This window comes from Mirounga angustirostris, unplaced genomic scaffold (assembly GCF_029215605.1).
Source record: "Mirounga angustirostris isolate CCGP_5_RB_7025 unplaced genomic scaffold, mMirAng1.0.hap1 SCAF_2, whole genome shotgun sequence".
In the NCBI taxonomy this organism is placed as follows: domain Eukaryota; kingdom Metazoa; phylum Chordata; class Mammalia; order Carnivora; family Phocidae; genus Mirounga; species Mirounga angustirostris.
Genome location: NW_026991710.1, coordinates 90135722 through 90161158, shown reverse-complemented (window position 1 = coordinate 90161158; position 25437 = coordinate 90135722). Strand labels below are relative to the sequence as shown.

Below are 25437 nucleotides of genomic sequence, written 5' to 3'. Positions count from 1 at the left end.
TGCTAAAGTTTCTTTCATCTCTAACCATATTTAATTTCTTTTTAATTAATCCATCTTATTCAACAGAACATAACTTGCAGATGCAAAGCTCCTTTTCAGTCTCCTATGCAGACTAGCAAACCGGTACAAGAATTTTGTGAGTGTTAAAAACTGCCGTGGGTCAGCTGATAATTTAATGATAGCGTTGGTGGAATTTTAGCTGAGTAGGTATATGTACCTAAACTTATAATCAATGATGAGAATGTTCATAAAATGGTAATTCGTTAGCTAATGGGTTGTCATCTTTCTAGATAAGATAGAAAAGGTTCTATTCCATAATACAAAAGTGAGTACCTCTCATATTAAAAAAAACACTAAGCTAGAGCTCTTCTCAAACTCAAATGTGCACACGAATCACCTGGAAATCTTGTTAAAATGCAGGTTCTGCTTCAGGGGTCAGAGCCTGGGAGTCTGCAATACTAATAAGTTCCAGGTGAGGTTGATGCTGCCGGTCCAAGGACCACAGTTTGAAGAGCAAGAACATGAGAACTTGACCAGGGAAATGAAAAACAGCCACATGACTAAAAGTTCATTCTAGGTCTCTTTATTCACCTTATAAAAAATGCTGACTGTGTAGGAAAAAAACTAGTTTGGTAATAAATGAATCTTTTTTTTTTTTTAAGATTTTATTTATTTATTTGATAGAGAGAGAGACAGCGAGAGAGGGAACACAAGCAGGGGGAGTGAGAGAGGGAGAAGCAGGCTTCCCGCTGAGCAGGGAGCCCGAAGTGGGACTCGATCCCAGGACTCTGGGATCATGACCCGAGCCGAAGGCAGACGCTTAACGACTGAGCCACCCAGGCGCCCCGGTAATAAATGAATCTTGAACTGATTTTTCCTATTAATTATTTTCTATTAATATAATTCTTCCAGGGAGTCATATAAATTCAGTTCAAGGAAAAGAAAGGAGGATTTTTTTTGCTAGTGTTTAAGTATAAAACTTCTATTTGCAAAAAGAGTTATATTTGGCTATCCATCCATAGCAATTAAACACAGAATCAATCAGCTTCACTCTGTCTCTTTTGACCATTTACCAGACTGCTTCAAATCAGGAAGACACAAAAATACAAAGCTTAGGGGCGCCTGGGTGGCTCAGTCGGTTAAGCGTCTGCCTTCGGCTCGGGTCATGATCCCAGGGTCCTGGGATCGAGCCCCGCATCAGGCTCCCTGCTCAGTGGAGAGCCTGCTTCTCCCTCTCCCTCTGCTGCTCCCCCTGCTTGTATGCTCTCCCTCTCTCTCTCTGTCAAATAAATAAATAAAATCTTTTTTAAAAAATACAACGTTTAAAATTCTAGGAATGAATGCACTATCTAGTAGTAACTAAATAATTAATTAATAACTACGTAAATTTATAACTACTGGGTGATTAAACTCCAGAAGACACCATAACATATCATTTCAAGCACATTCTACCTAGCACAAATATAACCCACCCCGGCCTCCCACTCATTCTGCTATTGGCAAATAACTAAAAACCTATTTATAGCAGTCCTCCTGTGTGTACAGCACTGTGCTAGCCTCCCAGCCTCATCTCCAAAGAGGAAACTAAATTTAAGATCCTGCTCAGTCATTCCCAATAAAATGTCTGAGTCACAGTAAGGGCCCCTAGGGTAGGGTTATGAGAACAGAAGCGTCCTTAACATTTCCCAAATTATGCTCCAATGTCTGTATCTACATTTTTCTGCACCTAATCATTCTGAGCTTAGCAGAGGATTGTCAAGTAGCTCAGGTCATCTGTTAGGATAAAATCCTCTACTCTGTCCTTAAACCATAGCCACATCCGCTCAAGAGACAAAACCATACCTTATTTTCCACAGGGTCGTGATCAAGGGCAAAAACCATTCCCATTTGCTGGCTGAGCAGGGTTCTATAATCTGTTCCATCAAAATGCATGTGTCGAATATCTTGAGAATTGGCAAACAGTAAAAATGGTTGTGGTCCTGTTAAATTCAAGTATGCCTCCATTTAAAATATGCCTTGGAACCCAGTAAGCACTTCTGACTTTTCCTTTTCATTGTACCCTCTTTCTGCAGTTCTTGTCTTCTCTATTTCCCACCAGTGAGGTGTAGGTTAAGACAGGCAAAAAGATTTCTTCTATGAGGTGACATTCTACCAGAATTCCATTTTACTGGATCCCCCTCTGTCTAGGTGCCTGCTTTTAAAATGCAAATTACTTATAAAAAGAGCCAACATTAAACAGCCAACACCATAGCTAGATGATGCAAGTCTTAGTGCCATAATCTCCTTGATTCACACGTATGGAAACATACTAATATTAGCAAATTATATTAATTCATGTCCAAATAAATACCCTTCTCTGACCGAGCACTTCTGAAAGAGAGGCATGATTATCTGAATTAATAACAAGACCCCTGATAATTTTCAGAGCTCAGATTATGCTATATTCACTAAGGCTCTAAGATCTTAAGAGTACTGGTGTCTAAGGCAAGTTCTGCAGGCTCCTCATTATGTTATCCCAGATTATAAACATAATGAACCTAGGGAGAGATAACATCAATTCGGTATAAATCTAGGAATCCAAGGCTGGTCAAAGGACACAAGAGATAGAATGTCAGAAGATGAGAAAATTATTCAAGCATTCAACTGCTTATTAACTCTTGACATAAAAAGGACAGAATCTGTCAAAGTATTATGATGGTTACATTCACTGAAGAGATGAAAATCAAATCAATCAACAAATATTTATTAAAAGCCTCTAAACTATGAAGTCTTAAAATTATTCTGGTCATGATTTTCACATATATGGGAATGTCATACTTGATGTAATGGCAAATCTTTGCCGAGTGCTAATGAACTTAGACACATTCCTCAAAAACATGGTTATTTATTTATGTGATTCTTATTTATATTTACAATGTGATTTGTTTTCTATTTCCAAAAACAAAAAATCGGACGTTCCACTCAGAAGCCAAAAGCAATTTAACTCCCCACCTTTCTAAATAAAATGTTTTCACATAATCTTTTTGCAGACACACTTTCAAACATCCACAGCACCAACCTGATGCCACACAGCTTTTTTTGTCCAGTTGTAGATCATACCCAGGAAAGCAACCACATTCCCAGGAGACTGGGCTGAGAGGGAGGCAGAGCTGGCTACAGCCCCCATTATCAGGTGATGAACAGCCTACAAAAACAAGCACTTGCTAATGATGCCACGCCATTCAAAAATATAATAATTTTTCATCAAAATATTGAGTGAACCCAGTATATGTAGGTTTTTAAAACCATTTCCACAATCTTTTATACTGCTGCAATCAAGGTTATTTTTCAGAGACTAGGAGCAAAATGTCACCGTATTCTATTTTCCTATAACCTCATAGCTTGAATGTTAACCCTTCACATCCCAAAAGCCCCTGTCCTCCGTTCTACAACTGAGCTTGAAGACCAAGTGCACCGACAGTGGCTGGAATAAGAAATATATTTTGATGAGTTTGACAGCTGGTCCAACTCTTGCTAGTGAGTAATATATTTTTTTCTCACATATATTTTTGGCCTTGTGATTTTCTTTTTGCTTTCTTTATTTAAAAAAAAAAGAGCCACACATAACTCTTATGCTAATTTTAAGTTACATCCAGCCCTCTATATGCTTAAGTCTCTATGAAGATAAAAGTAGAGAGGTATTTATTAGCTGTGAGGAATAGGCTAAAAACTCTGCGTCCATTGTCTTGCTCAATGCTGGCCACAAATCCAGGAGGCAGGGCTGACTAGCTTCTACAGATGAAAACAATGAGACTAAGGGAGGGCAAGTAACTAGTCCAAAATCACGTTGCTATTAACAGGTAGTGCAACTTTAGAGCCCTTGCCCGTAACTACTACACTATGCTATCTAAAAACAAAAAAACACACAAGTAAAAACCTGATATAAATCTATATATGACTCTGTTGCACAAATATCTTTTAATGTGTGATGTTGGAAAGTCTCTTCTCCTTTATAAATAAGATCGATCTTTAGGTGTCACTCAGAAAATTAATGTTTTCAAACAAAAAGTAAATTAACTTACCACTACATGTTTTTCCATCTGTCTCAAGCACTGAGCCTTCAGGACAAAAACATATGGGACCATCTGATGTCAGAACACAGTCATGGCTACATTTGGATGTATTGCTTGGACAGGAAATTAATTCTAATTAATGAAGCATAAGGTCAAGATTAGTGTTAAATCAGATTTGTGAAAATTTAGCAAAATAACTGCTAACAAAAATGCTATGCTAAAAAGAGTAAGTTAAACCAAGGATCAGACATTTATGAAATGCTGTGGTAAGGGAGATGTAAAAATAAAGAAAAATCTCAAATCTAAAAAAATTTAAGAAAGACCTCATTTTGGAAAGTGCTTCTAGCTTCCTCTAAGTTTCTTTTATGTCAAATAATATTTTCAAAGTTATTAGTCATCAAAATATTTTAAATGGAACTTAGCCAAATGATTTGCAAGTTCATCTGGAAAACTAATTGTATATGTAAAAAAAAAAATTAAGAACATTGTATGAGCATGGTTAGGTGTAGGAAGAGAATGAAAGGCTCTTAACAAACATCAAAATATATCATTAAGGAGCATTAACTAAATGAGTGCAGGAATAGACAGAGAGGACAATAGAACCAGAGAGAAAGCTCATTTTAGAAGACTCAAGTATGTTTAAGAATGTAGTATGTGGGGGCGCCTGGGTGGGTCAGTCGTTCATTAAGCATCTGCCTTTGGCTCAGGTCATGATTCCAGGGTCCTGGGGTTGAGCCCTGCATCGGGCTCCCTGCTCCGCAGGAAGCCTGGTTCTCCCTCTCCCACTCCCCCTACTTGTGTTCCTTCTCTCGCTGTGTCTCTGTCAAATAAATAAATAAAGTCTTAAAAAAAAAAAAAAGAATGTAGTATGTGATAAAGGTATTTTTTTTTTAAGATTTATTTATTTATTTGAGAGAGAGAGAGGGAGCATGAGCGCATGCATGCACGAACTGCGGGAGTGGGGAGGGGGAGAGAATCTTCAAGTAGACTCCCTGCTGAGCACGGAGCCTGATGCAATCCCAGGACCCAAGAGATCATGACCTGAGCCAAAACCAAGAGTCAGATGCTTAACCGACTGAGCCACCTAGGTACCCCTGTGGTAAAGGTATTTTAAATCATTGAGCATGTAAAAGATCCTCCAATATGACACATAAATAACTGAGAAATGATTTGGGGCAAAAGTTAAATCCCTACCCTACACCATACGTCAAAATAAATTCCAAGTAAATCAAAGATTAAAATATAAAATATGTGTACCATAGAGGTCTTAAAAGTTTTGACAATCAAGTGAGATTATGCATGTCATGCTTGGCACATAGTGGATTCTATAACAGATTAACATCATACACTTTAGTATATTTGCCAACAGGTAAATCACTTGGTATTAGAAGAAGGGCAAGTTCCACAGACAGGCACAAATGTAGTGGGTAATTTCCAAAAAAATTCATTACCATCTATTTTTAAATGCCTTAAATGCCATGAGCACTTATGACACTCAGACTGACCTATTCACCATCATTTCTGGAACAGGACTAGACAATATACATGGCTTTAAACATTAATTTCTACTTAGTTATGTTAGTAGATTCAGTAAGAAACCTATAAGAAGGTACCTGAGTATATGATCCTAAATTGAAAATGGGCATGTCCATATAAATTCATAGTATATTTCTCTTTTTTTTTTTTTTTTTTAAAACTGGGTTTCCTTTTTTTTTTTTTTTTTTTTTAATTTTTTTATTCTTATGTTAATCCCCTTACATTACAACATTAGTTTTAGATGAAGTGTTCCATGATTCATTGTTTGTGCATAACACCCAGTGCTCCATGCAGAATGTGCCCTCCTAAATACCCACCACCAGGCTAACCCATCCTCCCACCCCCCTCCCCTCTAGAACCCTGTTTGTTTTTCAGAGTCCATCGTCTCTCATGGTTCGTCTACCCCTCCGATTTCCCCCGCTTCATTCTTCCCCTCCCGCTACCTTCTTCTTCTTCTTCTTTTTTTTTTTTTCTTAACATATATTGCATTATTTGTTTCAGAGGTACAGATCTGAGATTCAACAGTCTTGCACAATTCACAGCGCTTACCAGAGCACATACACTCCCCAGTGTCTATCACCCAGTCCCCCCATCCCTCCCACCCCACCCCCCACTCCAACAACACTCAGTTTGTTTCCTGCGATTAAGAATTCCTCATATCAGTGAGATCATATGATACATGTCTTTCTCTGTTTGACTTATTTCACTCAACATAATACCCTCCAGTTCCATCCACGTCGTTGCAAATGGCAAGATCTCATTCCTTTTGATGGCTGCATAATATTCCATTGAATATATATACCACATCTTCTTTATCCATTCATCTGTCGATGGACATCTTGGCTCTTTCCACAGTTTGGCTATTGTGGACATTGCTGCTATAAACATCGGGGTGCACGTAGCCCTTCGGATCCCTACTTTTGTATCTTTGGGGTAAATACCCAGTAGTGCAATTGCTGGATCATATGGTAGCTCTATTTTCAACTTTTTGAGGAACCTCCATACAGTTTTCCAGAGTGGCTGCACCAGCTTGCATTCCCACCAACAGTGGAGGAGGGTTCCCCTTTCTCCGCATCCCCGCCAACATCTGTCGTTTCCTGACTTGTTAATTTTAGCCATTCTGACTGGTGTGAGGTGATATCTCATTGAGGTTTTGATTTGGATTTCCCTGATGCCGAGCGATATTGAGCACTTTTTCATGTGTCTGTTGGCCATTTGGATGTCTTCTTTGGAAAAATGTCTGTTCATGTCTTCTGCCCATTTCTTAATTGGATTCTTTGTTCTTTGGGTGTTGAGTTTGATGAGTTCTTTATAGATTTTGGATACTAGCCCTTTATCTGATATGTCATTTGCAAATATCTTCTCCCATTCTGTCGGTTGTCTTTTGGTTTTGTTAACTGTTTCCTTTGCTTTGCAAAAGCTTCTTATCTTGATGAAGTCCCAATAGTTCATTTTTGCCCTTGCTTCCCTTGCCTTTGGCGATGTTTCTAGGAAGAAGTTGCTTCGGCTGAGGTCAAAGAGGTTGTTGCCTGTGTTCTCCTTTAGGATTTTGATGGACTCCTGTCTCACATTGAGGTCTTTCAACCATTTGGAGTCTATTTTTGTGTGTGGTGTAAGGAAGTGGTCCAGTTTCATTCTTCTGCATGTGTCTATCCAATTTTCCCAACACCATTTGTTGAAGAGACTGTCTTTGTTCCATTGGACATTCTTTCCTGCTTTGTCGAAGATTAGTTGACCATAGAGTTGAGGGTCCATTTCTGGGCTCTCTATTCTGTTCCATTGATCGATGTGTCTGTTTTTGTGCCAGTACCATGCTGTCTTGATGATGACAGCTTTGTAATAGAGCTTGAAGTCCGGAATTGTGATGCCACCGGCTTTGCTTTTCTTTTTCAATATTCCTCTGGCTATGCGGGGTCTTTTCTGGTTCCATACAAATTTTAGGATTATTTGTTCCATTTCTTTGAAAAAAGTGGGTGGTATTTTGATGGGGATTGCATTGAATGTGTAGATTGCTCTAGGTAGCATTGACATCTTCACAATATTTGTTCTTCCAATCCATGAGCATGGAACGTTTTTCCATTTCTTTGTGTCTTCCTCAATTTCTTTCATGAGTATTTTATAGTTTTCTGAGTACAGATCCTTTGTCTCTTTGGTTAGATTTATTCCTAGGTATCTTATGGTTTTGGGTGCAATTGTAAATGGGATCGACTCCTTAATTTCTCTTTCTTCTGTCTTGTTGTTGGTGTATAGGAATGCCACTGACTTCTGTGCATTGATTTTATATCCTGCCACTTTACTGAATTCCTGTATGAGTTCTAGCAGTTTTGGGGTGGAGTCTTTTGGGTTTTCCACATAAAGTATCATATCATCTGCAAAGAGTGAGAGTTTGACTTCTTCTTTGCCAATTTGGATGCCTTTGATTTCTTTTTGTTGTCTGATTGCTGTGGCTAGGACTTCCAATACTATGTTGAATAGCAGTGGTGATAGTGGACATCCCTGCCGCGTTCCTGACCTTAGGGGGAAAGCTCTCAGTTTTTCCCCATTGAGAATAATATTTGCTGTAGGTTTTTCATAGATGGCTTTTATGATATTGAGGTATGTACCCTCTATCCCTATACTCTGAAGAGTTTTGATCAAGAAAGGATGCTGTACTTTGTCAAAAGCTTTTTCGGCATCTATCGAGAGGATCATATGATTCTTGTTCTTTCCTTTGTTAATGTACTGTATCACATTGATTGATTTGCGGATGTTGAACCAACCTTGCAGCCCAGGGATAAATCCCACTTGGTCATGGTGAATAATCCTTTTAATGTACTGTTGGATCCTATTGGCTAGTATTTTGGTGAGAATTTTTGCATCCATGTTCATCAGGGATATTGGTCTGTAATTCTCCTTTTTGATGGGGTCTTTGTCTGGTTTGGGGATCAAGGTAATGCTGGCCTCATAAAATGAGTTTGGAAGTTTTCCTTCCGTTTCAATTTTTTGGAACAGTTTCAGAAGAATAGGTATTAATTCTTCTTGAAATGTTTGGTAGAATTCCCCTGGGAAGCCATCTGGCCCTGGGCTTTTGTTTTTTGGGAGATTTTTGATGACTGCTTCAATTTCCTTAGTGGTTATAGGTCTGTTCAGGTTTTCTATTTCATCCTGGTTCAGTTTTGGTAGTTGATACATCTCTAGGAATGCATCCATCTCTTCCAGGTTATCTAATTTGCTGGCATAGAGTTGCTCATAATATGTTCTTATAATTGTTTGTATTTCTTTGGTGTTGGTTGTGATCTCTCCTCTTTCATTCATGATTTTGTTGATTTGGGTCATTTCTCTTCTCTTTTTGATAAGTCTGGCCAGGGGTTTATCAATCTTGTTAATTCTTTCAAAGAACCAGCTCCTAGTTTCGTTGATCTGTTCTACTGTTCTTTTAGTTTCTATTTCATTGATTTCTGCTCTGATCTTTATGATTTCTCTTCTCCTGCTGGGTTTAGGCTTTATTTGCTGTTCTTTCTCCAGCTCCTTTAGGTGTAGGGTTAGGTTGTGTACTTGAGACCTTTCTTGTTTCTTGAGAAAGGCTTGTATTGCTATATACTTTCCTCTTAGGACTGCCTTTGCTGCATCCCAAAGATTTTGAACAGTTGTGTTTTCATTTTCATTAGTTTCCATGTATTTTTTTAATTCTTCTTTAATTTCCTGGTTGACCCATTCATTCTTCAGTAGGATGCTCTTTAGCCTCCATGTATTTGAGTTCTTTCCGACTTTCCTCTTGGGATTGAGTTCTAGTTTCAAAGCATTGTGGTCTGAAAATAGGCAGGGAATGATCCCAATCTTTTGGTACCGGTTGAGACCTGATTTATGACCTAGGATGTGGTCGATTCTGGAGAATGTTCCATGGGCAGTAGAGAAGAATGTGTATTCCGTTGCTTTGGGGTGGAATGTTCTGAATATGTCTGTGAAGTCCATTTGGTCCAGTGTGTCATTTAAAGTCTTTATTTCCTTGTTGATCTTTTGCTTAGATGATCTGTCCATTTCAGTGAGGGGGATGTTAAAGTCCCCCACTATTATTGTATTGTTGTTGATGTGTTTCTTTGCTTTTGTTATTAATTGCCTTATATAATTGGCTGCTCCCATGTTAGGGGCATAGATATTTACAATTGTTAGATCTTCTTGTTGGATAGATCCTTTAAGTATGATATAGTGTCCTTCCTCATCTCTTATTACAGTCTTTGGTTTAAAATCTAATTTGTCTGATATAAGGATTGCCACCCCAGCTTTCTTTTGGTGTCCATTAGCATGGTAAATGGTTTTCCACCCCCTCACTTTCAATCTGGGGGTGTCTTTGGGTCTAAAATGAGTCTCTTGCAGACAGCATATCGATGGATCTTGTTTTTTAATCCAGTCTGTTAGCCTGTGTCTTTTAATTGGGGCATTTAGCCCATTTACATTCAAGGTAACTATTGAAAGATAGGAATTTAGTGCCATTATATTGCCTGTAAGGTGACTGTTACCATATATTGTCTGTGTTCCTTTCTGGTCTATGTTGCTTTTAGGGTCTCTCTTTGCTTAGAGGACCCCTTTCAAGATTTCCTGTAGGGCTGGTTTTGTGTTTGCAAATTCCTTTAGTTTTTTTTTGTCCTGGAAACTTTTTATCTCTCCTTCAATTTTCAATGACAGCCTAGCTGGATAGAGTATTCTTGGCTGCATATTTTTCTCATTTAGTGCTCTGAATATATCCTGCCAGTCCTTTCTGGCCTGCCAGGTCTCTGTGGATAGGTCTGTTGCCAATCTAATGTTTCTACCATTGTAGGTTACATATCTCTTCTCCCGAGCTGCTTTCAGGATTTTCTCTTTGTCTGTGAGACTTGTAAGTTTTACTATTAGATGTCGGGGAGTTGACCTATTTTTATTGATTTTGAGAGGGGTTCTCTGTGCTTCCTGGATTTTCATGCCTGTTTCTTTCCCCAAATTAGGGAAGTTCTCTGCTATAATTTGCTCCATTATACCTTCTGCCCCCCTCTCTCTTTCTTCTTCTTCTGGGATCCCAATTATTCTAATGTTGTTTCGTCTTATGGTATCACTTATCTCTCGAATTCTGCCCTCATGATCCAGTAGTTGTTTATCTCTCTTTTTCTCAGCTTCTTTATTTTCCAGCATTTCATCTTCTATATTACTGATTCTCTCTTCTGCCTCATTTATTCTAGCAGTTAGTGCCCCCATTTTTGATTGCACCTCATTAATAGCCTTTTTGATTTCTACTTGGTTGGATTTTAGCTCTTTTACTTCTCCAGAAAGAGTTTCTCTAATAACTTCCATATTTTTTTCAAGCCCAGCTAGTATCTTTAAAGTGATGATTCTGAACTCTAGATCTGACATCGTACTAATGTCCGTATTGAGTAGGTCCCTGGCAGTCGGTACTGCCTCTTGTTCTTTTTGTTGAGGTGATTTTTTCCGTCTCGTCATTTTGTGCAGAGGAGAATAGATTAATGAGAGAACAAAATGCTAGCAGAGTAACCACGTCCCCAGAAAATATACTCTAAACAAATCAGAAAAGACCTGAAGCAGTGGGATAAGAAGGGGAAAGAGAGAAAAAAAAAAAAAGAAAAAAAAAGAAAAAGATAAAGATAAAAACAACAACAAACAAAACAAAAGAACAACAACAAAAGAAAAACCAGAATGTGATCAAATATGATCTATATGGTATATAGATCAGTGCCACACACTAGATTTGGGGTGTGTTTTGGTCTTTTAGAAGAAAGTGTCTCCCAAAATTTTAAAGAAAGAAAAACTTATATATGTACAAAAATAAGGGTTGATATGATGAAGGGATGGAAAATGACTGTAAAAATGGAAATTATAAAAAATTTTATAAAAGGAATTGATAAGAAGTTGTTTGAAAAAAGAAAGAGGATTTAAAAAAAGAAAAAAGAAAAAAAAAAAGGGAGAGGATGTGATCAGGCAGGGGAATAGAGAACACCATATACTAGAGATTTAGGGTATATTTTAATCTGTTAGAAGAAACTATCTCAAAATTTTAAAGAGAGAACAACTTATATATATAAGCCAAAAATATGGGTAACTACTATGAAGGGATAGAATATGACTCTAAAAATGAAAAATAAAAATGTTTTTTTTTAAAAAAGGGATTGATAAGATGTTGTTTGAAAAAGGGAAAAAGAAAAATTCAAAAAGAAATAAAAAGACAAAAAGACAGTTAAAAAAAAATTAACTTTAAAAGACTAAGGAATCATGGTAAAAAAGCCGTGAATTCTATGTGCAGCATTCCCCTAGCGCTGGAGTTCTGCCGTTCTCATTGATCGGTAAACTTGGTCTTGGCTGCCTGTTCTCGCTGATCTTCTGGGGAGGGGCCTGTTGCCGTGGTTCCCAAATGTCTCTGCCGGAGGCGGAATAGCCCCGCCCTTGCCCCCTCCCGGCTAAGTAATCTGCTCGGGTTTGCTCTCCGGGGCTTTTGTTCCCTGCGAGCTTTCCGTACAGCTTTGGAGGCGGAGAGTGAAAATGGCGGCCTCCTAATCTCCGCCCCGGAGGAGCCGAGAACTCGGGCCCGCTCCTCAGTGAGCCCCCAGAGAAAAGCCGCCAGTCACTCCCGTCTCCCCGGTCTGCAGCTGCACTCCGTGCTCAACCGGCCTGTGACCACGCGTTTCTATCTCTGGCACCGGACCCGGTCTGGAGTCTCCAAACCCAGCAGATCCCTGCGGTGCACTCCCGCGCGGCTCCTCCCGGGGGAGGAAGGTGAGTCTCCCCGGATCGGCCGCTTGTTGGGTCCCTGCTGGAGGAGCAGGGGCCCGACTGGGCCGCGGATCGCGGTTAATGGCAACCCCAGCTGAGAGCCCGCGCCTGGGCTCCGCCTCTGCAGCCGGCTTCCCTGCTGCGTTACCTGGGAGCTCTGCTGCCCTCAGGCACCCCCGGTCTTTCTGTGACCCCGAGGGTCCTGAGACCACACTGTCCCGGAGGGTTCCACCCCCCGCTGAGCCACCAGAGTGACGTCCCTCGGCGGAGCTGACTTTTAAAAGTTCCGATTTTGTGCTCCGCGGCTCTATCACTTGCCAGAAGCGGCCGACGGAGGCCCCTCCCCCGCCGTCTATCCTCCCGAATATCGCCTCGGATTCACTTCTCCGCACGTCCTACCTTCCAGAAAGTGGTCGCTTTTCTGCTGAGACAGTTGTTGCTCTTCTTTTCTTCGATCTCCTGTTGAGTTTGTAGGTGTTCAGAATGGTTTGATCCCTATCCAGCTGAATTCCTGAGAGGAGACGAAATCCAGGTCTCCTACTCCTCCGCCATCTTGCTCCGCCCCCCATATTTCTCTTTTTTAAAAGTGTATTCCTAGCTCTGATGCCCCAAAAGGCTAGACACAATGACTTAGTAGCAGATATGTCCTCTAAATAACTTTTCTCATTAAAAAGGAGCACTGCTCTTTAAGAAATTGCTAATGCCATGTCTAGAACATAGAATATACGAGACAAGCCTGGAAAATACGTCCTATGAGATAACAAGGCAACTACTGAAGACTACTGGGGTCTTTGAAGAGGCTCCCACTGGCCAAGGAGAAGACAATTTGCTCATCGGTAAGGATAACAACTGCGATAGGTTGAACCATACTAAAAATGTTAAAAACCCATGAGTTCATAATAATATTTAATCTTTAAAAAACACTCACCATTCATCTTTGAAAAGTGTTAAGGAACCATATAGTTTACTTATATAAATAAGGAAAGAAGAAAAAAATCCAACATTTATCCTGCATTTAATGTAAGAATTGTATCTTGAGGTAACAAAAAAGTTAATGAGAGAAAGTGCTCTTTATGAAGCACAACTAAAACTAAATAATACAACTAGATATCACCATTTGAAACCCTTGGTGAAGTAATAGACCTAGTATATTATTGTTAATGTCTGCTACAACCATTTGCTGAAAGACTATTGGACTCTTGTCACTCTCAACCATCCTAGTGTCTTTTGTTTGAAAACTGTCCTGTACCTAAGGCAGGAAGATGGTGGCCTCAGAGAACATGAAAAAGTTGCTGGAATAGATCAACTCTAGGCTCCAACCCATTATGAAGAGTGGAAAGTGCATAGTGCAATACAAGAAAACTCTGAAAATGATTAGACAAGGCAAACAAAAGTGGTCATCCTCACCAACAACTCTGGCCCAGCCTTGCAGAAAGCTAAAATAGAGTACTGTGCCATGTTGGCCAAAACTGGTGTCCATCACTACAGTGGCAATAACATTAAATTAGGCACAGCATGTGGAAAATATCAGAGAGTATACACACTAGCTGTGAATGACCCAGGTGATTTTGATATCATTAGAATTATGCCCAAAGAGCTTTCATGGAAGGTGTCAGAGTAAGAAGATACTAAGCTCATCTCATCCCACAGATACACCTAGAGAACACCCACATCAGTGTAAATAACCCAGAAAACAACCTGAAGACTAGCAGAACAAACTCTCCACAGCTAGTTGTAGAGACATAGCTGGGAACAAACTGACATGGCAAGACATCCCTTGGGAGGGAGTGCCACTGCAAGCATGAAGAATGGCGAAGAGCAGACCCCACCACAGGTACCCCAGGCACAGGGAGACCCACACTGGGAAGATGAAGCTCCATTATATTTAGCTATGAAAACCAGAGGGGCTTGGCTCAACACCAGGGCCTTTCAATACCAGTGGGCTCAGCTCTGGGAGAGCTGGGGGGCAAAAGGAAACTGAATCCCAACCCTTAAAGAGATAATACAACAAAGAGCCCCACTGAGATACAGCATACAAGCAACAGTTAGAAAAACACCTGGAGTATACAAGAAGGAGATTTATTTACTAATCTCAGAATGTTCGCAGGAGGGGCAAGGATCTTTAGGAGACTTCTCCAAGAACAAAAGAGCTGGCTAGTGCTATTTCTCTCCCCCACTCTCTGGCCCAGATACACAGACACCTGTGGGAACCAGTAGTGCCAATACTCTCCACCTAGCTTACTAACAACACACCCTGCCCTCACGCTCTCCTATAGACCCCTACTGCATCTAACCTGCCCTAGGCAAGAGTCCTCCAAAGTGGCTCAACAAGATTGTCATTATGCAAGCAGCCCAGTCAGGGGTCAGCACCACTCCAAAGGGACTCCTGTCCTGGGAGAGGGGAACATAAGCACACACACCAGTTTGACTACAAGTCCAGCAGTAGGCTGGGGTAGACAGCAAGTCTGAATGCAAGCCCCAGCCACCACTGAAAACCTCTCAGGAGACAACACAGGGAGAGTTTGGTGCAGCCACAGCTCTGGCAAACATCTGTTGTGACCCAACTCAAGCCCAAAGTGGCCCCAGACTGACCCATTAATAACACAGGGACCAAGGATGTCCACACCCACTATTTTATTTATTTAATACAGGAAATCCTAGCCACAGCACTTAGACAACATAAAGAAATAAAAGTATCCAAACTGGTAAGGAAGATGAAAAACTCTCACTACTTGTAGATGACATGATACTATATAGGGAAAACCCTAAAGACTCCACCAGAAAAATATTAGAACTCATAAATGAATTCAGTAAAGTCACAGGACACAAAATCAATGTACAGAAATCTCTTGCATTCCTATATACTAATAATGAAGCTACAGAAAGTGAAATTAAGGGGGAAAAAAATCACATTTACAAATGCACCAAAACCAATAAAATATCTGGGAATAAATTTAAACAAAGAGGTGAGGAACCTGTACTCTAAAAACTATAAAACACTGATAAAACAAATTCAAGATGACACAAAGAAATGGAAAGACATTCCATGCTCATTGATTGGAAGAACAAATACTGTTAAAATGTCTCTACTACCCAAAGCAATCTACAGATTTAATGTAATCCCTATCAAAATACCAACAGCATTTTTCACAGAATGAAACTAAAACAAATAATCCTAACATTTGTACGGCACCACAAAAGACCGAATAGCCAAAGCAAACTTGAAAAAGAAAAACAAAATGGGAGGTATCACAATCCCAGATTTCAAGATATACTACAAGACTGTAGTAATCAAAACAGTGTAGTACTGGCACACATATAGACACATTGATCAATAGACCAGAATAGAGAGCCCAGAAATAAACCCACAACTATATCGTCAACAATCTTCAACAAAGGAGTCAAGAATATACAATGGGAAAAAGACAGTCTTTTTTAACAAATGGTGTCAGGAAACTGGACAGCTACATGCAAAAGAATGAAACTGAACCACTCTCTTTCACCATCCACAAAAATAAACTCAAAATGGATTAAAGACCTAAATATGAGACTGGAAGCCTTAAAAATCCTTAAAGACAGCCCAGGCAGTAATTTTTTCACATTAGCCACAGCAATATTTTTTCTAGATATGTCTCCTAAGGCTAGGAAAACAAAAGCAAAAATAAGCTATTGGGACTACCTCAAAAGAAAAAGTTTCTGTACAGCAAAGGAAACAATCAACAAAACAAAAAGGCAACCACTGAATAGGAAAGATATTTGTAAATGACATATCTGATAAGAGGTTAGTATCTAAAATATATAAAGAACTGATATAATTCAACACCCAAAAAACAAATAATCCAATTTAAAAATAGGCAGAAGACATAATCAGATATTTCTCCAAAGATGGCCAACAGATGGCCAACAGACACATGAAAAGATGCTCAACATCACTCATCATCAGGGAAATACAAATAAAAACAATGAGATATCACCTCACACCTGTCAGAATAGCACTACTGGATATTTACTCAAAAAATACGAACTAATTTAAAGGGATACATACACCCCTATATCTATTGCAGCATTATTTACAATAGCCAAATTATGGAAGCAGCCTAGGTGTCCATCAATAGGTAAATGGATAAAGAATTGGATGTGTGTGTGTGTGTGTGTGTGATGGAATATTACTCAGTCATAAAAAAGAATGAAATCTTGCCATTTGCAATGACATGGATGGGGCTAGAGAGAATAATGCTAAGAAAAATTGATCAGAGAAAGATGAACACCATATGATTTCACTCATATGTGGAATATAAGAAACAAAACAAATGAACAAAGGTAAAAAGAGAGAGAGAGAGAAACCAAGAAACAGACTATTAACTACAGAGAACAAACTGATGGTTACCAGAGGGGAATTGGGTGGGGAGTGGGTCAAATAGGTGATGGGGATTAAAGAGTGCACTTATCACGACCAAAAAAAAAAAAAAAAAAAAAGAACAACACAGGAACCAAATCCTTTCCACAACAAGTGAAGAGAGCCATTGCTGATAACTGGACTAAAGGCAAACATGGCTCAGTTACAACAACAGGGCACACCGAACACACAGAAGACACCCCTAAATTGCCAGTTTCTGGTGAACAGGGGACATTGCACTACAGAGCACTACAGGACCTCTTCTTCATAAGGCCACTACTTTCAAGAGCAGGAGACATAGCTGACTTTCCTAACACACAGAAATAGAAACGGGGCACCTGGGTGGCGCAGTTGGTTGAGCATCCAGCTTTTGGTTTTGGCTTAGGTCATGATCTCAGGGTCCTGGGATCAAGTCCCACATGGAGCTCCACACTCAGCACGGAGTCTGCTTGGATGCTTTCTGCCTCTGTCCCTCCCACTCATGCTCTCTCCCTCTCTAAAATAAATAAATAAATAATCTTAATTTAAAAAAAAGAAATAGACACAGAGAGTTAGACAAAGTGAGGAGATGGAGGAACATATCCCAACTGAAAAACAGGACAAAATCACAGCAAGAGAGATAAACAAAATAGAAATAAGCAATATGCTTTATAAAGAATTTAATGTAATGGTCATAAAGATATTCACTGGACTTAAGAAAAGAGTGGCTTATCTCAGTGAGACCCCCAACAAAGAGATATAAAATATAAAAAAGAACCAATCAGAGATGAAGAACTCAGTAACTGCAATAATAATCCTAGAGGGAATAAATAATAGACTAGAGGAAGTATAAGAATGGATTAGTGAGCTGGAGGACAGGGTAATGGAAAGCAATCAAACTGTACAGGAGAGAGAAAAAGGAATAATAAAAAATGAGAACAGGTTAAGGGAACTCAGTGATACCATCAAGCCTAACAACATTCACATTATGGGAATCCCAGGAGAAGAGACAGAAAGGGGGCAAAAAATTTATTTGAAGAAATAATTGCTATAAACTTCCCAAAACTGGGGAAGTAAACAGATATCCATATCCAGGAGATACAGAGAGCTCCCAACAAAATCAACCCATGGAAGTCCAAACAAAGATCCATAATAATTAAAATGGCAAAAAGTACTGAAAAAGAGAGAATTTTAAAAGGAACAAGAGAAGAAACAGTTACATACAGGGGAAACCCCATAAAGCTATCAGCTGATTTTTTAGCAGAAACTCTGCAGGACAGAAGAAAGTGGCATGAGATATTCAAAGTGCTGAAAGACTATAACAAGAGAAAAAGAAGGACTCTACATAATCATTAAGGGAATAATCCAACAAGAAGAATTAATAATTGTAAGTATTTATGCACCCAACAAATACATAAAGCACCAAATAACAAACATAAGGGAAGTAATCAGTTGTAATGCAATAATAGTGGGGAACTTTAACAACCCATTTATGTCAATGGCTAGATCATCCAAACAGAAAATCAACAAGGAAGCAGTGGTATTTTTAACACATCAGATCAGATGGATCTGACAGATATATGCAGAAGTTTCCATCCTAAAACAGCAGAATACACATTCCTTTCAAGTGTACATGGATCATTCTCAGAAGCGATCACATGTTAGAACACAAAACAAGTCTCAACAAATTCAAAAAGACTGAAGTCATACCATACATCTTTTCTGACCACAACACTATGAAACTAGAAATCAACCACAAGAAAAAACCTGGAAAAAACACAAATACATAAAGGTTAAATAACATGCTATTAAACCATGAATGGGTAAACCAAGAAATCAAATAGGAAATAAAAGACACATAGAAACAAATGCAAATGAAAACACACAGTCCAAAATCTTTGGGATTCAGCAAAAGCTGTTCTAAGAGGGAAGATTATAGCAATGCAGGTCTAGCTCAAGAAGCAAGAAAAGTCTCAAATACACAACTTAATCTTACACCTAAGAGCTAGAGGGAAAAAAATGAACAAAAACAGGACCCAAAACCAGTAGAAAGAAGGAAATAATAAAGATTAGAGAAAAACTAAACAAAATAGAAACTAAAAAAACAAAACAAAACAAAAACAAACAAAAAAACACAATAGAACAGGTCAATGAAACCAGGAGCTAGTTCTTTGAAAAAAATTAACAAAATTGATTAGCCTCTAGCCAGACTCATAAAAGAGAAAGAGAGAGAGAGAGGACTCAAATAAACAAAATCAGAAATGAAAAGAGGAGAAATAACAACCAACACCACAGAAATACAGGAGTTATAAGAGAATATAATGAAAAATTATATGCCAAAAAATTGGACAACCTAGAAGAAATCAATAAATTACTAGAAACATGTAACCCCCAAAACTGAATCAGGAAGAAATAGAAAATTTTGAATGGACTGATTACCAGCAATGAAATGGAAGCAATAATCAAAAATTCCCAACTAACAAAAGTCCAGGACCAGATGGCTTTACAGATGAATTCTACCAAACATTTAAAGAGTTAATAACTATTCTTCTCAAACTATTCCCAAAAACTAGAAGAGGAAGGAGAGCTTCCAAATTCAATCTGAGGCATCATTACCCTAAACTATAATCAAAAACAGATAAAGACACTACAAAAAAAAGAGAGAACTACAGGCCAATATCTCTGCAAAAATACTCAACAAAATATTAGCAAACTGAATCCAATAGTACATTAAAAAAATATTCACCACAATCAAGTGGGGTTTATTCCTGGGGCGCAAGTGTGGTTTAATATTCACAAATCAATGTGATATATCACATCAACAAGAGAAAGGATAAAAACCATATGATCATTTCAATAGATGCAGGAAAAGCATTTGACAAAGTACAACATCCATTCATGATAAAAACCCTCAACAAAGTAGGTTTAGAGGAAATATACCTCAACATAATAATGGCCATATATGAAAATCCCACAGCTAACATCATAATGGTGAAAAACTGAGGGCTTTTTTCCTAAGATCAGGAACAGGACAAGGATGTCTGTTCTTGCCACTTTTAATCAGCATAGAAATGGAAGTCCTAGCTACAGCAATCAGACCAAAAAAAAAAAAAGGAAATAAATAAAAGGCATCCAAATTAATAAGAAAGTAGTAGAGCTTTCACTATTTGCTGATGACATGATACTCTATACAGAAAACCTTAAAGACTCCACCAAAAAAGTTCTAGAACTGATAAGCAAATTCAGTAGCCATAAGATATAAAATTAATATACAGAAATCCATTGCATCTCTATACACTAATAATGAAGTAGCAGAAGGAGAAATTAAGAAAATAATCCCAGTTACAATCACAGCAAAAATAATAAAATGCCTAGGAATAAAATTTAATGAAGGGAGGTAAATGACCTGTCCTGTGAAAACAATGATGAAAGAAACTGAAGATGACACAAATGGAAAGATGGTTCATGCTCATGGATAGGAAGAACAAATATTGTTAAAACCCAAAGTAATCTACAGATTTAATGAAATCCCTATCAAAATACCAACAGCATTTTTCAGAGAGCTAAAACAAATAATCCTAACATTTGTATGGAACCATAAAGGACCTTGAAAAGCCATAGACTTCCTGAAAAACAAAAACAAAACTGGAGGTATCACAATTCCAGACATCAAGTTATATTACAAAGCTGTAGTAATTAAAACAGTATGATACTGGCATAACAGTAGATACATAGATCAATGGACTAGAATAGAAAACCCAGAAATGAACCCACAATTATATGGTCAATTAATCTTTGAAAAAAGAGGAATGAATATATAATGGGAAAAAGCAGTCTCTTCAACAAATGGTGTTGGGAAAACTGGACAGCTATATGCAAGAATGAAACTGGACCACTCTCTTTTGCCATATACAAAAATAAACTCAAAATGGATTAAAGACTTAAACGTGAGACCTGAAACCATAAAAACACTAGAAAAGAGAACAGGTAGTAATTTCTGTGACATAGAATATTTCTTCTAGATATGGCATTGGAACCAAAAGCAAAAATAAACTACTGGACGACATCAAAAGAAAAGCTTTTTCATAGCAAAGGAAACAATCAACAAAACAAAAAGAAACCAATCTACTGAATGGGAGAAGATATTTGTAAATGACATATCTGATAAGGGGTTAGTATCTAAAATATAAAAACAACTGGTACAACTCAAAGCCCCAAAAAACAAATAATCCAATTAAAAAATGGGCAGAAGACCTGAACAGATAGTTCTCCAAAGATGACATCCAGATGGCCAACAGACACATGAAAAGATGTGCAACATCACTCATCATCAGGGAAATGCAAATCAAAACCACAATGAGATATCACCTCATACCTGTCAGAATGGCTAAAATCAAAAATACAAGAAACAACAAGAACGTAGAGAAAAAGGAACCCTTGTGCACTGTTGGTAGGAATGCAAACTGGTGTAGCCATTGTGGAAAACAGTATGGAGGTTCCTCAAAAAATTAAAAATAGAATTACTCTATGGTCCAGTAATTCCACTACTGGGTATTTACCCAAAGAATACAAAAACACTAATTCAAAAAGATACATGCACCCCTATGTTTACTGTCACATTATTTACAATAGCCAAATTATGGAAGCAACTCAAGTGTCCATCAACAGATGAATGGATAAAGAAGTGATATATATATTTATATATATGTATATATAAATATATATATAAAATAGAATATTACTCAGCCATAGAAAAGAATGAAATCCTGCCATTTGCAACAACATGGATAGATCTAGAGTGTATAATGCTAAGTGAAATAAGTCAGAGAAAGACAAATATCATATGAATTTATCATATGTAATATTTAGGAAACAAATGAACAAAGAAAACGAGAAACCAAGAAACAGACTCTTTTTTTTTTTTATAAGATTTTATTTATTTGTCAGAGTGAGAGAGTGCAAGCAGGTGAAGCTGCAGGCAGAGGGAGAAGCAGGCTCCCCAAGAAACAGACTCTTAACTATAGTGAACAAACTGATGGTTACCAGAGGGGAGATCGGTGGAACCATGGGTGAAATAGGTGAAGGGGACTAAGAGTATGCTTATCTTGATGAACATTGAGTAATTTATAGAATTGCTGAATCACTATATTGTACACCTGAAACTAATATAACACTGTATGCTAATTATACTGGAAATTTTTTAAAAGAATAAAAATAAAGCAAAACACATATTTTTTAAAAAGAAAGAAATATGCCAGAACAGACTAGTGAAAAGTAAATCATGCAAAATTTTTCTTTATTAAAACTGGCCAGGGGCACCTGGGTGGCTCACTCAGTTAAGCGTCTGCCTTTGGCTCAGGTCATGATCCCAGGGTCCTGGGACTGAGTCCCGCATCGGGCTCCTTGCTCAGCAGGGACCCTGCTTTTCCCTCTCCCCCTGCCTCTGCTCATGCTCTCTCTTGCTATCTCTCTCTCTCAAATAAATAAATAAAATCTTAAAAAAAAAAAAAAACTGGCCAGAGCTTGTTTAAAAAAGAAAAATAAAAGACTATTGAGGAACTTTATAATGGATGACAGAAAGAGAAATGACCAGATATTATGTGTCTCCTGATGGAAGTATAAACACACCTAGGAAGTATTCCTGCCAAAAAAATGTCAAAGCTGAATCTGCTCAAGCCTTTATATCTAACTACAAGTTTGCAGAAAGCCAGGGACATCACAGAAGTGCGATCAGTAAAATCCAAAATGTGAGAAGCCACAGGGGAAAAAAACAGTTTCTTCAACAAATACTTGAAAGGAGAAAAAAACAGAGGTGAGGGAATCTGTAGAATAAAAGAGAAGTATTAAGCTAATAAAACACATTGCCCTTGTCTGGAGGGTTATTCACACAATTCAACTGTTTAAAAAAACTTTTTAAGGTAAGTTGAGCACTGTCTAGACATTTGGTGTTATTAGGGAATCACTGCTAATTTTTTCAGGTGTGACAATGGTATTGTGATTATACCCAAAAAGTAACTGGATAATAGATGATAGCAGGGAATTACAGCTAGTGTTTTAGATATAATAATGTATCACGATTATGTTTTTACACACTTATCTTTCAGAGAGACATAAGAAAATATGGATAAAGAAACAAGAAATATATATATAGAGAGATCTATATACTTGTTTCCGAACCTTAGAAGTTTTGATTTAATAGGTCTGTGGTCCTGTCATTCATGTACATAATAAAACATCAAGGTAATTCTGATGCATACTGCTGATCAAGGACCAACAACCCAGATCATAGCCACCTTGGAAACATCACTGAAAATGAAAGAAAAAAATGCAATAAATACTTACGATGACACCGTTTCCCGTCAGGAAGCAGAATAAATCCTACAGGGCATGTGCAATAATAAGATCCGGGGATGTTTTCACATCCGAGAGTACATCCATGATTCCAAAAGGCACATTCATTGACATCTATACAATGACAACAGTAAAACATAGTTATTTTTTAAAATAAATTGTAATATTGCTATTAAGTCAGCACAAAGTAGAATATCTCACACTTGAATTTGCTGTAACTGACCATGGAAAGACTGTTTTTGCTACCCTCGCAAAGAATGAAAGAAGTCAGTTCAATTGTCATGACAGCCATTTTTACTGTCACAGTTTAAACTTTCAAATATATCTGTATTTTCATACTAGAATTGCCTTCAGGAAAAAGTAGTACAATTTCCCATGAAAAGATGTAGCCATTGAAGGCAGGGACTCTTGAAAGTCTTCTCAGAGCTGACAGGAGCCCTTCACCTGAATGTGGGTACATTCCCCAGCAGCTTCACTCCGGTTGAAACCCAGCCTTCCAGGCCACTGTTCTATGCTATAGCTCTCGCCCCAGTAGTCCCAGGTGAGCAGGAGACATATACTTAACTTATACTTCAATGTCAGATTTACCTGACATCACACCCCAACTAATTCTACTGAATGTGTGCTAACAGCCATTGGATGCTTTTCATTAGTAACCCACTGGACCCACCTCCCAGGTGAAAGAACACAGTATTTCTCCCGGGTTCATTGAATTGGGCCTGAAGCCTCAAAATAGGAGGAGCCCCAGATAAACAGTCTTGGTGCGTAGCTTCTCAAGATTCCTGCCAGACTTTATGGGATGTGGTGTAGGAGTCACTTACTCTTTGAAGATCTAATGATAGCTATGGAACTGCAAAAATTTGAAAATACTGACATTTTGCATACTGTCAAACCCACAGAGGTTTGTGGTGTCCACTCAGAGAATCCCTGCCGTATATCAAGCTCTGAGTAGCCTCTAAGAGTATTGGATCTAGGAACACAGCACATAAAGAAGATCTGAAAGTTATTACAGAGGCTTTAACAACAGAAGAAAAAAATAATTTTTCTGGGGAAAAATGGGGGGGATCCTCAAGTTGTTTTGCTTCAAGGCTCTGGATGACCCACTGAAGAGCAGCCACTGGCTCAGGTGGGCTGTCCTTGCTTTAGGTAGCTACCCCCCTGCACGTTACCTTCACAGTACTTTCCATCTTGGCTTAAAGTATATCCCTCCGCACATGTGCACAAATGGGACTTCGAGTCTTGACCACACATGCTACCTCTGCAGTTACCTTTCCTCCATTTGCAGGGTTTCTGATCTAAAAGAGAAGATGGTTTACTTGGAGTGGAGATGTATTTTGACGGGGACACTGCTTGATCCCATTGTGGTTCTTAGAAGTCTAATTTCCCCTCGACAGGAGCAGGGGTGCTGTCTTTCCCCGTGGTGGCACTGCTCTGGAGCCAAACTGTGTTAGCCTGGATTCTGAAGCATTCAGAGATGCAGCCCACTTATTTCTCTAATTGTATTATTCCTACCAAAGCAGTCAGGATTGGACATCCTAATTAGCTGGAGATTTCATTCCTTGGGTTGTAAACACTAAACACTAGTAGCTTTTTCATTCTGCTTTGCTTATTTTTTATAAAGATTTATTTATTTATTTTAGAAAGAGAGAGAAGGAGAGAGAGCAAGGAGGAGGGGTAGAGGGAGAGGGAGAGAGAGTCTTAAGCAGACTCTGGGTTGAAAATGAGCCTGATGCCCAGCCGGATCTCACAACCCTGAGATCATGACCTGAGCCCACCACCTGAGTGGAAACCAAGAGTTAGGCAATTAAACGACTATACCACCCAGGCGCCCCTCTGCTTTACTTATTTTATATGTATGTATATTTATACCTATACAATTCTATACATTTCTCAGTGCTCACCAAGATAAGAGTACTCTTAATCCCCTTTATTTCACTCATTCTGGTTTGCTTTCATAAAAAGAAAAATAATAAAGCACATAAACAAAACTTCTGAAAATGAAATATCTGTTTAAGAAACAAAAATCTTTAATCCTAAGAACATCTTTTTTTAAGTATAATAGTTATAGGTCCAATCTATATATATATTTAGCTGTTTTTTAGGATCCTTATTTAAAGAACAACATCTTTCAGACTCAAAATATACCACTGCCATATGTCTTATCCCCAAATTTCTGAGTCCATTGCTGGTGGTATACCATGTTTTACAAAATAGCCCAGTGAAAATAGTAAAATCTGTTTAGTGAGGTAGGTGCTGGGGCTGGATTAGCCAGATACATGGAACAATAAATGGACAACTTTGTACCTTTGATTTTCAGAGCCAGAGTCAAGAGACAAACTAGTAACGCATATATCCCTATTCCAATTTTGTTCCTTCTTACTTTTCCCCAAT

The 25437-nt window shown here is 38.4% G+C and overlaps 1 protein-coding gene and 1 pseudogene across 2 annotated transcripts in view; one reads left to right on the top strand and one right to left on the bottom strand.

The window, feature by feature from the left end:
* EGF (epidermal growth factor) overlaps nucleotides 1-25437 on the bottom strand; it is a 109916-nt gene that overhangs the window by 39866 nt on the left and 44613 nt on the right. For both annotated transcript variants that reach the window (XM_045880593.3, XM_045880594.3), the window contains 5 exons: nucleotides 24216-24341; nucleotides 23038-23160; nucleotides 4062-4184; nucleotides 3059-3184; nucleotides 1843-1979 (listed from right to left, as the gene is read on the bottom strand). In XM_045880593.3, the coding sequence (XP_045736549.1) occupies nucleotides 1843-1979; nucleotides 3059-3184; nucleotides 4062-4184; nucleotides 23038-23160; nucleotides 24216-24341 (635 nt within the window). The remainder of the gene's footprint in view (nucleotides 1-1842; nucleotides 1980-3058; nucleotides 3185-4061; nucleotides 4185-23037; nucleotides 23161-24215; nucleotides 24342-25437) is intronic.
* On the top strand, nucleotides 13583-13941 carry LOC123847707 (large ribosomal subunit protein eL30-like; annotated as a pseudogene).